Source organism: Geospiza fortis, unplaced genomic scaffold (assembly GCF_000277835.1).
Source record: "Geospiza fortis unplaced genomic scaffold, GeoFor_1.0 scaffold128, whole genome shotgun sequence".
Lineage (NCBI taxonomy): Eukaryota > Metazoa > Chordata > Aves > Passeriformes > Thraupidae > Geospiza > Geospiza fortis.
In genome coordinates, this window is record NW_005054420.1 from 902,799 (window position 1) to 921,400 (window position 18,602).

General features: G+C 45.4%; 1 protein-coding gene across 1 annotated transcript; it reads left to right on the forward strand.

Moving 5' to 3' along the window:
- The first annotated feature begins 14,219 nt into the window (after nucleotides 1-14,219).
- Nucleotides 14,220-18,059, forward strand: LRRN1 (leucine rich repeat neuronal 1). Its single transcript, XM_005426626.2, has one exon. The coding sequence runs from the start codon at nucleotides 14,452-14,454 to the stop codon at nucleotides 16,600-16,602; it is 2,151 nt and encodes a 716-aa protein (XP_005426683.1). The 5' UTR covers nucleotides 14,220-14,451; the 3' UTR covers nucleotides 16,603-18,059.
- Nucleotides 18,060-18,602: the final 543 nt, after the last annotated feature.

Consider the following 18,602-nt stretch of genomic DNA (forward strand, 5'->3'; position numbering starts at 1 on the left):
GCCCCCCCCCCCGCACCGCGGGTCCCTGGCCGCGGCTCTGGCGGACAAAGGGACCGGCCCCGCTGCCGCCCCTTTGTCGCCGCTGTCAAAGGGCCCTTTGAGCGCGGGGCCGGCCCCCGGTCCCTGCCGGAGGAGGGACAGCAGCGAGGCGCATTGTGCCGCCGGCTCAGCCCCGCCGGGGCCGCACAACAGATGTTCGCCTGCGATTTTCGCTCTCCCCCAAGTTATTCTCTCCCCCAGTGCTGGCTCGGGGCGCATCTCCCACCATTTCAGGCGGTGGAAGGGAAAGTAGCAGAATTAAGCTCAAAGTAGGCGATGATGTTGTCCAAAGGTGAGAGATCACATGCAGGGCGCTTCTGTTCTTGTCCTGGAGCTGTGCGAGAGCTCCCAAGTAACGAGTCCCTTCCACGAAAACTAGTTTGGAAACCTTTCAGTCTTTTCCTTACGGACTTGAAGGGTCCCTATAAAAGGAACCCATTATTTCTGGAGATCATAAACCTGTTGTGGCCAACAGCTCAGATGTACCCACAGGGAGATCGCAGAGCTTTGAATGACCAGAGGCACACCCAGCATCAGTCCCGCTGTTGTCCAAAGGATCCAACCAAACTGAGTCCCAAAGTCTTGCAAGTCGGAGTTTAAATTAAAGACAGACACACTGAGAGGGACAAAGCAGTGCAGGAAGCTTCCCAGATGGAAAGTGAGGAGAGCCAGGGTGGTTCTGCTCTCCCCCCCAGGCCAGGGCACAGCCCCTGGTGTCCCTGTCCCCCTGCTCTGCAGCCTCTCTTGTGCCACTGCTCCGGGACAAGAGCTCCAGTTTAACTTCTACCTCGGCAGTTAAAAGTTACCTGCACAACCTTTTATGTAGCCCATATAAAATTATCTCTCCCAGTAGGCATTTTGGATGTTATTAGACCAGGTACTGCGATGACCGTAAAGCCTTTTCCATTTGCCTAGAACAGACACGGTAACACGACTGATCATTGAAGGAAATGGGATTTTGCATTAAGTTGGATAATTATAGAAGGATAACAACTTTCCACGTGAACTGTGCAGGACCTTTTTTTACTGCCATAAATAATGCTTAGCCTGTCCAAATCCAGGCTGAAAAAAGAAACTTTTGTTCAGCCTGACCTCACAGGGGACATCCCTGGCACAGGTGCCCAGAGCAGCTGGGGCTGCCCCTGGATCCCTGGCAGTGCCCAAGGCCAGGCTGGACATTGGGGCTTGGAACCCCAGGGACAGTGGGAGGTGTCCCTGCCATGGCAGGGGTGGCGCTGGATGATCTTGAAGGTCCCTCCCAACCCAAACCAGTCTGTGATTCCATGATTCTCGGGGTGTATTTGGTTCCAGCTCGTGGAGCAAATGGGATAATTTCAAGGAGCAGTGGTTAAGCTCTCATCGCCATCACCATCACTCATTCCTAATCCCCCCGGTGCCCGAGCCCGGCTCGCTGCCGCGGGCGGAGGAGGGGATGCTGCAGCCTTTGTTTCACACCGATACAGTAGCGTGGCACTGCAGAAGGCAGGGAAAACTTTTCCTAATCGGCGTGCTGGATTCCTGCTGCAGCCGGCTGCTGCCAAGGAGGGCGGCACATCCCTGCTCCGCGGCTCTTTTTGTGGGGACACTTCAAACACCTTGGATGAATCATAGCAGCGGTCAAGTGTTGCTGCTACTGCAGCCTGCACAGCTTAATATCCACTGGAAAGGGGATTTGTTTGCATTATTGGGTCTGCAGATTTCTTCGTGTTGTTGTTAGGGGTGATAGGGACTCAACCACATTTAAACAATATTTTTAAATCCTTTTTTAGTTTCTCTTATGAATCTTTTGAAGCTCTTATTTCTGTTAATCATAACAATGAGTAAAAATGGGGACTTTGTTCACGAAGCTCTGAGCCACATCATTTCTGTCTCTTTCTGAGCTGCTCCTGCCCCAGGTGAGTGACTTGCCTGGTCCCAGGTCTGGCTTTGTGGCAGGCTCAAGCATCAGGAAAAAAAAAAAACCCAAACAAACAAAACCTAAGGAGAATAGTTAAGTGATGTTTATAGAACAGCTCTGGTTGAACAATATTTATCTTAGTTTCTTTTCCAACCAGCAAAAAGTAGCAAGATGCTGCAAATATTTACAGAGCAGCCCAAATTTTCCAAAATAAAAATCCCTCTGTCTTCCTGTGCACTTTGTCGCCACGGAGGTGCCTGTTCTTTGAAGCCCTGATTAATATAGATGAGTTGTAATTTTCTGACCAAGCCATCCTAGTTCACATATATTATTCCATTGGCAGACATGTGGTCCCCACAGCTGTCCCCTCATTTGTGTATGAAATGGAAACACTGGTGGCATTTGTAGGTTACCATAGCTACACGAACAATACACGTGTGAGGCTTCATCCTGCCAAGCTCCAGATTTTTTCCTGGCAGACATTTTGTAGACACAGAACTGAAGAAAATCTGTGTAAAGTTTTTGGAAGCACATAAATGCAGCCCTCCTCCTCTGTGTTTGTGTAAGGCTCAGGGACACAGAGCCTGAGTTTCAGCCCCACTACAGCTGATCCCTGCAGCCCCTTCCAGCCTGGAGACCCATGGTGCTCCCAGGAACCCAGAATCCCAGGTTGTGCTCCAGAGCAGTTAAGTCATTAACAGAGTCAGGCCTTGAACACATCTTTCCCAAAAAATCACTTGTGAGTTCTACACAAAAGCGAGCGAGTTCTACACAAAAGGGACTTTGGAGCTGGGGTGGTTTTTGTGCTGACTCTGTTAGGAGGGTTGGCAGGGCTCCTGGGAGAGGGGAGAGGTGGGAAGCAGCCAGAGCCCCATGCCAGAGCAGAAATCCAAGGAAATCCACTGCAAATATTCCCATACTCTGTTTTGTCTCTGCAATTAACGTGGGAGGAAAGATGGACAAGAGCAAAGAAAATCCAAGAGCTGGCTTAGGAACTGCTTTTGTTGGTTTGTAATTAATTATTAAATAATGATGTTTCTCTAAGATTTGGAGGGCCTAAGTTCTGCACAGGGACCTCACAGGGCCACTCTGATAAGAAACAGTCCCTGCAGATGTGCTTGAGTTCCTCAGACTTTATCAGTCTCATTCTTCTCCTGCAGCTGAGTAATTAAGTTCTTCACTAATGGACTCTGTGAGGTCAGAGCTGAACACATGGAGGGCTGAGAGCTGAAAGTTCTTCTGAACCCCACTCTCTTATCCTTTGCTGCTTCAAACCCTGCAACTTTATTCAAATTTTGTTTTGCTCTTTAGATGTCATCTTCCCCTTTTCTACTTAGGGCACTGAAGAAAAATACTGGATTGGCCTATTTTGGATTGGCCTAATTCTCCCCCTGGTAAAGGCAGGACAAGTCTGGTATCAGTGAGACAGGAATTAGTCTCTGCTCTTAACTTCTTCTGTAAAATATTTTTATAACTTCACCTTCTGTGTCATAAGACCTTAATTTGGTGTTACAAGGCAGTGTTTCCTTGGCTTTCCATCTGGCTGAATTATTAAAGGAGCAGGAGCTGGTTTTTACCTGGAGCACAGTTTCTAAAGATTGAATGCTTGCAATGGAGTATTGCCTTTTTCTTCCCTTTTTAACTAACAGAACAACAAGGCAAAGCAAGTTTAAGTAACAGGCCTGAAATATTGAACAGGCTGCTGTAGTGAGAATGCACTGAAGTTATAAAAGTGCCAGGAGAAACAGCTTTTCCCTTATTTTATTGGGTACAGCAGCCTTACTACATAATTTTCTCTCCTGAGGTGCTGCCCTTTACTCCTCAGTGGTCACACAGGACAGTATTTCCCTGAACAATTCCCAAACCAAAGCAGCTGAGCACAGAGGCAAACCTAACTTGGGGGGTTTTAGTTAGAAATTTCAGAGGTTGTCAGTCAGCATCTCATTTCCAGGTATTTAATTTAACAAACTCTGGTGATTCCAGCAATTTGGGCATCTGTCAGCTTGGATTAGAGCAGGAGAACCAAGGGCTTTTGGAAGCCAGGCCCCCCTGGAGGAACCTGGCAGGGTTTGCCTGGCTGGTGGCTCAGCTCTGGGGAAGTGCAGCCCCCAGCCTGCTCCTGGGAGGGAGCAGAGCCCAGGCACACACAATCACACACAATCACTCAGAATCACACACAATCACACACAATCAGACAGAATCAGGAGGTTGGAAGACACCTCTGAGATCATCGAGTCCAACCTGTGCCCTCACACCTCACCCAGACTACAGCACCAAGTGCCATGGCCAGTCTTTTTTAAACACATCCAGAGATGGTGATTCCACCACCTCCCTGGGAAGAGCATTCCAGTGCTTCGTTATTCTTTCAGTGAAAAATTTCTTCCTGATATCCAACCTATACCTTCCCTGCCATAGCTGCAGACTGTGTCCTCTGGTTCTGTCAGAGACCAACCCCACCTGTCTGCAGCCTCCCTGCAGGAAGGTGTAGAGAGCAACAAGGTCACCTCTGAGCCTCCTCTTCTCCAGGCTAAACAGCCCCAGCTCCTTCAAACATTCCTCACAGGGTTTGTGTTCCCAGCCCCTCACCAGCTTTGTGCTTCCTCTGGATGAGCTCAAACATCTCAACACCCTTCCCAAACTGAGGGGCCAGGGCTGGACACAGCACTCAAGGTGTGGTCAAAGGCAGGTGGTGGGGTGGGGGTCTCTTCCCACCCCAGAGGCACCCCCAGGCAGGTGTTGGGGTCTCCTCACCCTCCAGAGCACCCCCAGGCAGGTGTTGGGGTCTCTTCCCACCCCAGAGGCACCCAGAGCCCGTTCCCAGCGCTGTCCCAGAGCAGCCCAGCTCCCTGGGGACTCCAGAGGGGATCCCAAGGGACTCCTGGGGCACATCCCACCCTGGGGTCAGCTGGGAGCCCCTGTTTCCCCCCAGAGGGGTTGCTTTGTGACAGGCAGGTGTGGGATGTTAGAGCAGCACAGCTGAGCCTGGGATGGGTCTGGCTCCTGGGTTGGGATGGATTGGGGATCACCTGCCACAAACACACACATTTCAGCACCACACACTTACAGGGTGGGGCTGAGACCCAAACCAGGTTCCTCCATGCTCAACAAGCACTTTTCCAAGTGAAAGAAGCTCCACCTGTGGCAATGAGCAGAGCTCCAGCCCTGCCAGGAGAGTTTCACCTGAGTTTCCTTATTTCATCCTGCTCTAAAGAGAACACTGCTGCCTGGAGAAGCTGCTTAAGTTCCTGGGAGACATTCCCTGGCTTCCTTCTCCACCCTGGGGTCTGACACACCACATCCTAAGGAACTTCCCCAAAACACCTCAGAGTTATTCAGAGAAAATCCCTGAGCTTGTCCGAAGTTTGGTAGAATAACATTTTACCTTGTTTTAATAAAATATCAATCAAAGCTTGGATTGTCTTTTCGTAATTTGAAAATGTTTATCATTTATATAATGCATCCTTCATTTTCTGTTATTTCATGCATCATATCATTTATATGATTAAGCAAGTCCAAAACTATCTAATAAATTCATACCTTGCTAATGTGCTGCATACGATTACTGGGATGCAGATGAGCTACTGATTGGCCTTGTTAAATTTTTAAATCACAAATGATCCATCATTCTAACAGAAATAGAGTAAATATTGATAGTTCCAGAGAGCCACCAATGGCTTGTAAATGCATTGAAAAATAACTTATCTTAGCCATAGGTGAACAAGCCATTGCAAAAATGAAGTTTTTTAATTGCTACTTGAAAACAGGTTTTTAAAATGGGTTCATTGTAGTAAAAGGCACCAAGTAAAACCAGGTCAGTGCTTTTTTCTAAGTTCATTGACAAATCTGTTTTCCTTTCTCTTTCTGCCCCCTTTAAGTGCAACAAATCTGGTTTATACAAATGAAAAATTTATCATGCCCAAATGAATCACTGTAATTAGGTGAAGATTTTATCTATAAAGCACCAATAACTTCAAATTCTGAGAGGAAATATCTTCCTTTCTGCAATAGGCAGAAATTTTAGTACCTTAGCGTTTTGCAAGCCCTGATGAAACAATCCATGGAAAACCTGGGATGTGGCCGTGACCAGCCTGAGGACTAAAGCTCAAGGGACAGTTTATGGCCTGGTCCTAAACACTCAGTACATTGAATAAGATGTATTTTCTCTCTTTCTGAATCTCATGAACATCTCAAAGCAAGCCTGTTTTCTGCGTGGAGCAAAGCATCAGCATTCAGGTGACACTTGAGATCAGGAGAAATGGTTAAACCCAGGCTGTGGGGGTCCCACACTCCCAGCTGGCTGAGCCTCCCTGCCCTCATCACATGGCAGTGATTTTGGAATGAAACAGTGCTGGGGAACACATATTTCATGTAGCAGAAGTGCAGAAAGACTCGTGGAAAAGGGGAGGGTCAGGGGATACAGCAGAGGAGCTGGAGAGAGAGAAAAGAGCCTTTTTCTCAGGCCAGAGTAAAGCCTTGGTTCAGAGCAGCTCCAAACCCAAATCTGTGGCCACTTAATGGAATTACTTCTGTCCCTTCCCAGCTTGGTTGAGTTCCAGATCTTTGTCTTGGTGCTAACAGCCTTTCTATTACATCTCAGCACCTCCCATGCTAAATCCATTTATTTTGTTAGTGCCATGCTCACAATCTTTCCTATCAGATCTTCCCATATCAGCCAGCTCAATATACGGGTCTATTAGCATTTAAATATATATAGCTCAGAAACAGAGAATTGGATTTTGTAAGCATAAAACTCAGAAAAAAAATCAATAAAAGTCTGTTTTATTCTAAGGGCTGAAGTCTGTGTCAGCACACTACATGTACAAACTGTGTAGATATAGATCTGGGCTAATAGTAAAATACAGTTTAATACTTAATCACTAATAATTGAAATGCTAACACACATTACAGCCACAGGAAACAGAATTATCAAAACAGAGTGTAACAAGGACCAGAAAAAGAACTTTTTTCCTTGATTGAAGAATTGAAGATAAGCAATTGAAGCTCCATGCACATATAATTTTTAATAACAAGCCTTATGCATTCCCTACAGCCAGCACCATTGTGTTGATTTATAAATACCTCCAGAGCTCCTGACTCATTCTGGTTGGGATTTATCAGGCACTGTTTGCAGCACAGGGTTTTTTTGGCATCCTCTGTGGTAGTAACAACCACGTACACACCGGGGTCTTTCCCAACTGTGGGGGATCCTGAGTGACTCACAAAACTGGAGTTTGATCTAGAACTGTGTAGGAAGCAAAATAATCACACTGCCAGGAGCCAGTCAGCAAAAAGGGAGGAAAAGGATTTTCTGTTCCTTCAGGAAAATCCTCTGGAGTTCTGGCAGCCCTCTTTCTCCTGGTTAAAAATATTCCTTGTGCGCTCCTTTATTAACACTTTGCTTCCACTGGCCAAGCTGCTTGGCTCTCAGAGTGGTCAAAACACAAAAAGGGAATTCTGCTCCAAAATCCAACCCAATCTTTGCATGCCCTTTGTCCTCTTTATTTTTTCTTTCTCTCTTTTTTCTTTTTTTTTTTTTGGTTTTTGTTTGAATTGTGCTGATTTTGATAGATAGTAAGAAGCAGAGATTTTCTGAGCTGCTCTCTATGAAATCCTTGGTGGGGAGGTGACTCCATGGGTTAAAAAGGTGCTCAGATCCTTCCATGTGGTTCTGAGATCCCAAATATGCCATGACTCTATCCATTTCTACTCTTTAAACATGCTAAGAAGCCAAAGCAGAATTTCTCCACCTTTGGTCCCCTCTCATTCATCAGCCAGCAGATACACAACATGCAAAAAGAGTTGGAAGAGGTCTTCCCAAATCAGCTATGCTCTGGAAATTCCAGATACTGTACTAAAACCAATCAGGTTTCAATTCTCCCTTGGATTTAAAATGGAGAGAGGGCTGGGGAAGGGTTAGGGCAGGTGAGGGGCAAAGCAAAGCACAGCCCAGGGGTTTGCTCCATCACCTGCAGGGCAGGCAGAAGAGAGGAGCTGCAAGGAAGGGCTCAGGGACCTGGATCCTAACCTGGCAGTGGAATGGGCTGGCTCTCAGAAATGCTGATCTAACCAAGGAACTTCCTCTGGTGAGGATGTGGAGCCAGAACAGTGGCCACAGGTGGGATTCATCAGCCTGCAGATGCACAACATGCAAAAAGAGTTGGAAGAGGTCTTCCCAAATTAGTTATGCTCTGCTGAGGGTGTGGAACCACGACAGTGGTCACAGGTGGGGTTCCTCTGCATCAAATGGCATCAAAGCTTTGCATTCACATTGAGCCCTCTCAGCAGGACATGAAAGCAAGTCCTGGACAACAGAACAGCCCATCTTGTCCCAAAGTCATTCATGAAGAGTAAGAAAGCTGAGAATCGTTTGTGTTCCTAGCATAAGAATCTTCCTCAAACACAAACACATCTCACCTTTCAGGTTTCAAGGCCATGAAGTGGTTTATGGGTTTTTTTTCCTTTGCTAAAGCAAACAGCCTCTATAATCTGACAGCCCACTGTTTGGCAAGCCCCTGTTATTGCTGATGTTTCTAATGTGACTGGTTAATGGTAATCTGGGAGACATTTTCCATCAGTTGCCAGAAGCTGGGTTGCAATTCTCCGGTGGATTGGATGGGCCATCAATACCCAGTGGCTGCTCCCTGCAGGGGATCCAGCCCCTTGCACTCCAGAGCAGCCTGTGAATGAAAACCATTTTTCCCTCTCCTGCAAATTTACTTCAGAATTTTAATGAAAAATACTGTATCAGATGCGAGTCTTAAGAATAAGCTCCAATAAATTAGAAATTTCCAAGCTGTAATATGCTGCTTCTGCAGCACAGGCGTTATGAATAGGATGCTCTTTGCAGTTCTTTGGTGGAGATAAGAGTAGTATTTTTCAAAAGAACACAGATAAAGCATGCTAAGGTTGTCTCGAGATACAGCAAATCACCTTCTCACCAGAGCTTTCCCCAAAATTAAACACAGACCTTATTTTGATGGAATGTGTGTACAGATGAGAAGAAAAAGTAGGCATTATTTGCAAGGGAAAAAAAACTCAAAACTTTAATATTATAAATCCCTGAAGATGTGTTTTGAGGCTTTATACCATTATTACATGTCCTACGGGCCTTTGTTTCTGTATTTCCTTTTAATACCCAGCTCCCACGTTCAGATTTTTGCAAGCTCCTTCAACTGTCATCATTTTCAGCTTGATTTTTCTGTATTTTCCACAATTCAGACCTGTAAATAGCTTATTTCCTGATGACACTGGAGACTTTAAAAACCTCACCATAAAAGGCTTGTTACCAAGCATTATTCCGCAATATTTTTCCTAAATACACAGGATTGCACTTGTAAATTCAACTCCTGGGACAGGAGCCCATTCCATGGCTGGAAATTAAACCCCAACTTCTCTTTCTCTAGGATGCACAAGGTCACTGATGCTCTTGACTGGAGTGACTTTGGTAACCTGCTTTTAGACTGGGCTTAGTGTTGAGCTTACTGCTGGGATTTAGAGGCTGCTCCTGTTTCAGTGCCTCTCCCTCCTAAAGCCTGGTCAGGGGCTCTGGCTCAGCTGAGCACAGCACCAATCCCTGCTTTATCCATAAATCCCTGTTTTGTCCATGGAAAAATGGGGATGCACAGCTGATGAAGGGCAGAGCAGGTTTTACCTCCAGCACACACAAAAGCCTGTGGTGCTGTTCACAGGGGTCCCAGGACCAGGGAAGAGATGAGAATCCTGACTCCATGTTTCAGAAGGCTGATTTATTATTTATGATATATCTTATATTAAAAGAAAATGATATATTCAAACTATACTAAAAGAACAAAAGAAAGGATTTCATCAGAAGGCCAGCAAGGAAAGAAAAATGAATGATAATAAAATCTTGTGACTGACCAGAGAGTCCGAGACAGCCAGACTGTGATTGGCCATTAATTAAAAACAACCACATGAGACCAATCACAGATGCACCTGTTGCATTCCACAGCAGCAGATAATTATTGTTTACATTTCATTTCTGAGGCCTCTCTGCTTCTCAGGAGAAAAAATCCCAACAAAAGGATTTTTCAGAAAATATGTCTGTGACAAAAGCCTTTCCTTAACCCTGCCCATGTGCCCTAACCAGTGATGCCAGCCTGAGCTCCCTGTGCTCCAGTGGTGCTTCCAGCATCCCCAGAGCCCCAGCCCAACCTCCAGCTGGGTGTCCCCTCTCCCAAGAGGCTCCTCACAGAGTCACAGAATGGGTCAGGCTGGAAGGGACATCTGGTGCCACCTCCCTGGAGCACAGGACTGTGTCCAGATGGGTCTGGAATATCCCCAGGGAGGAGATCCAGCCCCTCTCTGGACAGTGTGGTCAGGGAGTGGTCACTGCACAGGGAAGTTCTGCCTCATGCTCACCTGGAGCTTCTGGGCATCAGTTCCTGCCTGTTCCTCTTGTCCTGAGGGACACTGGAGCTGCCCTGCTCCCAGTGTGGATTCCATTGCCCAGTTCCACCCAGTTCTCCTGGCTGGCACTAACCCTGCTCCAGCTCCCTGGGCAGGGCTGTCCCCCCCAGCACAGGATTTCCTGAGGGATGGGGATGCAGGAGCTGCACGAGCCCTTGGCACAACAGACAATTTTCCAGCACACAGCTCAGGTACTGAGGCTCAGCCTGGGAAAGGGGAGGAATGGGGGATCAGCTTGTGCTCCTGGCTCCCAGCAACTGCAGAATAAATTGCTTGTCTTAGCCTGAGGTAATTTTTTCATGTGTCTGATCCTTCCAACTTTTACCTGGGCACACTCAGTGCAGGTGGCTCGGTGCCTGCCAAAATCTGGGCTGATGCTACTGCAATAGAAAAGAAATTCTGCAAGAATGAGCCACGTAGCTGTGCACAGGGAGGATTTGCTGTGGCAGCATCACTGTTCCAAACTGCACCCAGATATCCATGTGCAAACAAGATTGTTGCTCTTTTCAGCGAATTTTAATAGTGACCATTAATACAGTTGTCAGGGAAGTGACAACGCTTTGTTTTCCTATTACCAAGCAAAAATGTGCAATATCTGTTCTTTTTAGTTGGCAGGTTGAGTGTGAACACTTTTAATTAACAGTTTGCTTCATGCTTGTCCCTTCATATTTTCCTCTTCCTGCACTGGAGGTTTAAATGTATTTTTTATCCCAGTGAGCCACCCAACCTCACTCTTTAGGAGCCACCACTAAAGCTGTGGTCGCCAGGGCACACTTCTTCCCACCCATTCTCTTTCCAAGGAGAGCTGAAATGAAGGACCTTCTTCTCCATAACCAAACACCCACCCTCATGGGCCAACCAATGCTCAGGATTAACCATTTTTCAGTACTTTGGTGGGAAGGGAAGAGTTAAACCCCTCCCCATGGCAGTTCCAGGATGGGAGGCAGGAATGATGCTCCTGTTTCTGCCCTCAGGGAACAGGAACAAGCCCACGGCCCAGGCAGCTGCTGTGGGTTTGCTGGTGACAGAAATGTGGCTTTTTTTCTGCACTGGGTACTGAGCAGTGCCATGGAAAATGCGTTTAATTAGCTCGGAGTAAAATAATCCCCTCCATATCTCTCACATAAAATTAGCCATTATTTCTGCTGATATCAAGTTACCAGCTGTTACAACTGCTGTTGTGGGTTGGAACAGCAGAAAATATGAATCTGACAAATGAGAGGGAAGGCAGGGAATGCTAAAAGCTTTCCTTCACACCCTCAGTGTCTGTGACACCAAACACTGCAGAGGTGCCTGGGATCAGTGCTGGAGAGCTGGGAATCCAAGGGATGGGGTTTGGTGGCTGCTCTGCTGCCTCTGGAGCTTTGGGCAGGGCTGTGCATGGGGTTTTTCACAGCACAATTAGCTAAAACCAAAGGCCATGACTTGGGTTGTCCCTCCTGCTGGGCACGTGGGGCTGCTCACAATTCACTCTTTGGTTACCCTGGAATTGCATTTCCAGCTTCATCCAAGGTGCCCTGGGCTGGGAGAGACTGAGGAAAGCAATGTGTGGGTTGTTTCTAAATTTGCAGTCAAAGAAAATTAAATCCATTTGCAGTAGAAAATAGCTACAGAACAGAACAAGCCACTAGGAACTTGTAAAATCATATATTTACAGTGATCATAAACCCAGAACTCTGGTCAATAAACCCACAAATGCCTTCTTAGCAAGGATGAACAATAACTGTAACGTGCAAGTAAGAGGATATAAATATTCAACAAAGAAAGATCAAATTTGATTTTTTTTTGCAACATCTAGACACGCTCCTACATATTTTAAAAGAACCTTTGAAGTGTTTTTCAGGCAGTTTGGTTTTTAAAGCATTACATGATTCATACAGCTACATCAGGCCTAAAGCAGTAGTAAAACTTCATTAGGGCCCTCAGCTTTGCAAGGCTCCAACTCCCTTCTCTTCATCCCCCCAGAAGCTGCAGGAGAAATTCCACAGGCAGGAATTTTGGGAGCAGTGCTCCCTCTTTGCTCCTGGAGCAGGGACATGTCCCTGTGTCAGGGGACAGCCCATGATGGGCACAGCAGCTCAGGGCACCTCCTGTACCCGGGATTGTCACTGGGGGAAAGCACTGCCTGCATTATTCACTGCAAAACGCTGCCATTTGAAAATCTGCAACGAGATCAATTAAACTTCGGATTCCATCAGTTTTCCTAGAATTGGCTGGCTTGGGTCGGCTACAGATGTGTGGCTGTGGAGGGAAGCATCCATCAGAGTCAGCACAGCTCAGCTACCCCAGCTCCTCATCACTCCACACTAACACGTTCCCTACTACCACGGTGCCATTAAGATTTATTTTTTAATACATTCTTAGTCAATTCTTCCATCAGTGGGGAGTTATTTGGGAAGGAGTGTTGGTCCTACAGTTGGTTTTCCCCCCTCCAGCAGAGTCTGCTCAGCCCTCATTCAAGTCTCACCTACCAGAGAGAGAATCTGACTCAACAGGGTCAAATGTGTTCAGGGTCCCAGTCCTCTTCCCCCTCCTCCAAAGCACAACCACAGAAGAACAATATAGAAATAAATAATAAAATTGCTGTTGGGTGTGTTCTACCTACAGCACAACATTGCAACTTAAAATAAAACACTGTAATTTCATTATTTAATATGATCAGATTTAGAAGTAAGCATTGTACAAATGGGATTCCTGTCCCCACTATCCAGAGGAGTATTTTGAACCTATTTTAGAAGCTGTATTTAGTTTTATTGTTTTATATAATACCATCTTTTGTGGGCTGTGACTTGCTTGAAGCTTTGCTACGTTCTAATTGAAAAAGATGTGATTTCATCACTGAGTTCTCTCAGATATCACAGAGTCACAGAGTGGTTTGGGTTGGGAGGGACCTTAAAGCCCATCCAGTGCCTCTCCTGCCACCTTCCAATGTCCCAGGTGGCTCCAAGCCCCATCCAGCCAGGCCTTGGACACTTCCAGGGATGGGGAGTCCACACAGCACAACCTGATTATTTTAGTCACAGAAAAACCCAAACCTTTTCTTTGAGAAGTCTGAACTGCACTCACCAGAGTGATTTTCCAATGAAGGGAGAAGGGGAAAGATTTTACTAGGAGGTTTTCCTGGAGTATGTGTTCAGAGCCCCACGGTACACCAGATGTTCTGCAGTGCCTGGACACAGCTGGGTTAATTTAAAGGCACTCTTGCATGAACAACTTCAGGCTAAGCAGATACAAATGTGGGGCTTACACAGCAATTTGGAATTGTGGTGAACAGTTCATACCATCACAATGCAGTACAAACAGCTGAAATAAGGGCAGTACATTCATTTAATCAAATTTACTGTTATTGTTTGGTGCTGAGCTGGATTAAATCTAAGCTGTTATCTGGAACTGATTTGATTAACTGGGATAAATTTTGGCAAAGTTCATAAGCATTTAGCTTCAAACTTGTAAACCAGCAGCTTCCTGAGCCTTAATGTCACACGGCTGAAGTCCCAGCCTTGGGGACAGGGGTTGGGTGTTGATTCTCTCAGACCCTGCTTTGCTCACCAGCACATCCTCCACCCTCAGCACTCCCAAGCCATTCAAACAGCTCCTGCAGGGTAAATCTGAAAGGTATCCATCCCAGAGTTTTATTTTTAGATAGTTCACTTGGAGAGATTTCTCATGTTAATCCCAAGAAGGAAAGAGTTCCAAACCTTACATAATTTACCTACACCAGATTGGGATTTTTGGAAGAGATTACCGTTAAAATAAGGATTGTTTTCAGATATTTTCTTTCAAAGGTTGAAGAAACTAAATAATAGATGAACTGTATATGAGCTGAGCATAACATATACCCTAATCTGCTTTCAGGACCATCTTCAGGCACTGATTTACAGAAGATTCTAAAACACTGAGGAGCAGCTGAGAGTCTTCAGAGCATTTCTTAACTTCACTAAACTCAGAAAATCATCCTTCACCTTTCTGGATGTCCAAGCCTTTCACCTCAAACGTCAAGCTTTACGTTTTCTGCCTGATAGGGGATCACCCTCTTCCTCCGTGGGGATTTTAGGGGGCCGGGGAGCTGAACCCCCTCGCTGGCCAGCATGGCAAAGGTTAGAGTTGTTTTAACTGTGTGCCAGTTGGTGCTAGAATTGTTAATGAATTCATTAACTGAGTCTTCCATACAGAGCAGTGAATGTCCACAGCTTTGTGTCTGTGAAATCAGGCCCTGGTTTACACCTCAGTCAACCTACAGGGAAGCCACCACAGTTGACTGCAACGACCTCCGGTTGACAAAAATCCCCAGCAACCTCTCCAGTGACACTCAAGTCCTCCTGTTACAGAGCAACAACATTGCAAAGACCACAGACGAACTCCAACAGCTCTTTAATTTAACAGAACTGGATTTTTCACAAAATAACTTCACGAGTATCAGAGATGTGGGGCTCTCCAACCTCACTCAGCTCACGACTTTGCACCTGGAGGAGAACCAGATCACGGAGATGACTGACTACTGCCTGCAAGACCTCTGCAATCTGCAGGAGCTCTACATAAATCACAACCAGATCAGCAGCATTTCTGCAAACGCATTCTCTGGCCTGAAAAATCTTCTGAGATTACACCTCAACTCCAACAAATTAAAGGTTATTGACAGCCGTTGGTTTGATTCTACTCCCAACCTAGAAATTCTCATGATTGGAGAAAACCCAGTGATTGGAATACTTGATATGAATTTCAAACCACTCGCAAACTTAAGGAGTCTAGTTTTGGCAGGTATGTACCTCACAGACATTCCTGGCAATGCCTTGGTAGGCTTGGATAGTCTTGAAAGTCTTTCTTTTTATGACAACAAATTGGTAAAAGTTCCTCAGCTTGCGCTTGAGAAAGTTCCCAATTTAAAATTCCTGGATCTCAACAAAAATCCAATTCATAAAATTCAAGAAGGGGATTTTAAAAACATGCTCAGATTGAAAGAGCTTGGGATCAACAACATGGGAGAACTCGTGTCTGTCGACAGGTACGCACTGGACAACCTGCCTGAGCTCACAAAGCTGGAGGCCACCAACAACCCAAAGCTGTCTTACATCCATCGCCTGGCATTCCGCAACGTCCCTGCCCTGGAGAGCCTGATGCTCAACAACAATGCCTTGAATGCAGTCTACCAAAAGACAGTGGAATCCCTCCCAAACCTGCGGGAGATCAGCATCCACAGCAACCCGCTCAGGTGCGACTGCGTCATCCACTGGATCAACTCCAACAAAACCAACATCCGCTTCATGGAGCCTCTCTCCATGTTCTGTGCCATGCCCCCAGAGTACCGGGGACAGCAGGTGAAGGAAGTGCTGATACAGGATTCAAACGAGCAATGTCTTCCAATAATCTCTCACGAGACCTTTCCCAATCACCTGAACCTGGACATTGGCATGACAGTGTTTCTGGATTGCCGGGCCATGGCAGAGCCTGAGCCAGAAATCTACTGGGTCACCCCTCTGGGCAATAAGGTCACCGTGGAAAGCCTCTCTGACAAATACAAGCTGAGCAGTGAGGGCACCTTGGAAATCTCCAACATCCAGGTTGAGGACTCTGGGAGATACACCTGTGTCGCTCAGAACATAGAGGGGGCTGACACGAGGGTCGCTACCATCCGGGTGAACGGAACACTCCTGGATGGCACCCAGGTGCTGAAAATCTACGTTAAACAAGCTGAATCCCACTCCATCCTGGTTTCTTGGAAAGTCAACTCCAACGTCATGACATCCAACTTAAAATGGTCGTCGGCCACGATGAAGATTGACAACCCTCACATCACCTACACCGCCCGGGTCCCGGTGGATGTCCACGAATACAACCTCACACATCTACAGCCCTCTACAGATTATGAAGTGTGTCTGACAGTGTCCAACATCCACCAGCAAACACAGAGGTCCTGTGTCAACGTCACAACCAAAAACGCGGCTTTTGCGCTGGATATTTCCGACCAGGAAACCAGCACGGCCCTGGCAGCGGTGATGGGATCCATGTTTGCCGTCATCAGCCTCGCCTCCGTCTCTGTTTATATTGCAAAAAGATTTAAGAGGAAAAACTACCACCACTCATTGAAAAAATATATGCAAAAGACCTCTTCAATCCCCCTGAACGAGCTCTACCCTCCACTTATTAATCTCTGGGAAGGTGACAGTGAAAAAGACAAGGATGGCTCTGCAGAGACCAAGCCGACCCAAGTCGACACATCCAGAAGCTATTACATGTGGTAACTCAGAGGATATTTTGCTTCTGGTAGTAAGGAGCACAAAGACTTTTTTGCTTTATTCTGCAAAAACAACGAGTTGAAGACTTTTGTATTTTTGACTTTGCTAGTCCGTGGCAGAGCGGTGAGGACAGGTGGATATTTCAGGATTTTTTAGTATAGCGTATCGCAATGGGTTGACACAAATGGCAGCTTCACCTAGCTTCCACTCCTCTGGTTATTTTATTCTTTTTTTCCAGTTTTTTTTTTGTTTGTTTTTGTTTTTTTTTTTAGTTATTGTGCTAAACTTAACACTGTCCTAACTCCAGTGCTGAATAAAAAGAAGGAGGGGCTGGGTGAGCCCCGCGTTCCCGGAGCCATCGCGGGGCAGGATCGCACCGAGCTCGCCCTCAGTTTTGGACCTGCAGTGAACTAGGTTTGTGACCCTGGGCTGAGGACTCTACCCCGAGAAAAGGAGACCCTGAATGATGTTAGTTGACTGTACTGTAATGTTGTATCAACTGATTTGAATGTTTTTGACTTTCAGCAATGAGTTTTCTTTTTTATTATTATTTTTGTAGTAGTTGAAGGCTTAGGTAAAGCTAACAGGCAATAGGAATAAGTACATCCAATTTTTTAATGTAACAGACTAAATGTTAATCGTTCTTATTCTTTTTATTCTATTTAGTAGACACTTTTGAAGAATTACTAGAGTTTTGTTGTGTTTAAATCACCAACACACGGTGTTTAATGAAGGCAGAGCTATCATAAATTTAGTTTTGTTCTGATGTTTTTAATTTAGAAATCACAATAATGTATTGGGTTTAGACGTCACTAGTTTGACTGGTGATCATGTTTTGACATAAAATATATCCAAAATGTTATATAAAAAATATCATGGGGGTTTTTTTCTTGATGAAATGAAGTTTCAGGTTCAGGTTTTTTATGCATTTATGTTAATAGCAGTGTTTTCTCTGCACTAGAGGCAAAATGTGGAAAATAATTTATTGAGAAAAATGTCTCAGCATGGCTTTTGGACTGAGAGTCACATGCAGAATCAAAACTGTTTGGCATAGGGTACACAGCAAGAAGAACTCACAGAGTGTGAACAGGACATTTTCCTTTTTGTATACTTTTCTGCTTATATTTTGAGCTAAGATAGAAATGAAGCTGACATTTAGCTGTCATTACCATCAGTTAGGACAAAAAAAACTCAGTGCTACCAAACTGAAATAAACCAGTTGAATCTTGGAATATACTTGAAAAGAAACTTATTTGGATTAATGTTCCTCCAAAAGCAGAAATTAAGATTAAAACGACCAAGACAGTTACATTTGGTCCAATACTGAACTGTATTTTTTACAGGCTTAAAATGAATCCGTATTCTGGGTATTTTCCTGAATTGCTGTGGTAAAGGAGAGCAGCAGTGATCTGTGTGCACTGGGTACAATATAAAGGCATCATTTACAGTTGAACCTATGGAAATGTTGTGCTTTGTCTTTTCTGAATCCCTGGAAGTTCTGCACGTGAGTCAAGAGCAGGGTGGGCTCTGGGGAACACGTGGTCACATCACACAGCACCCCTCAGCAACAAGCACAGCATTTTCTACACTTTATCACCACTTTGAATGTGCAATTTTTGCTTATTTTTACACACCAAATGAGTTCTTGGTAAGTAAAAGTTAATTGTTCAAATCATGGATGTGCCTGGGGCTGTGTGAAGTTTTTTAACTCATTGGCTTCTCAAATATATCCAAGTCCCCTTAAAATTTACAGATAAGCTTCAAACTTCTTTTTCCTTGTCTAAAAGTGAAAAGTTGCCAGCATTGTTTCACTAATCAGTTGCCTTGGTACAAAAACTTATCCATCCATCCCTTGGACAAGCTGCCCCCTTGGTCTGTGCTTCCACATGAGGCTGAGTGAAAGTATTAATTGTGCATTTCAATCAAGTATTTGTGCTGCTACACACAAGCCTTTCTATGTTCAGGAGATCTCATACATTTTTAATCATGTGACAATTAGATGTTGG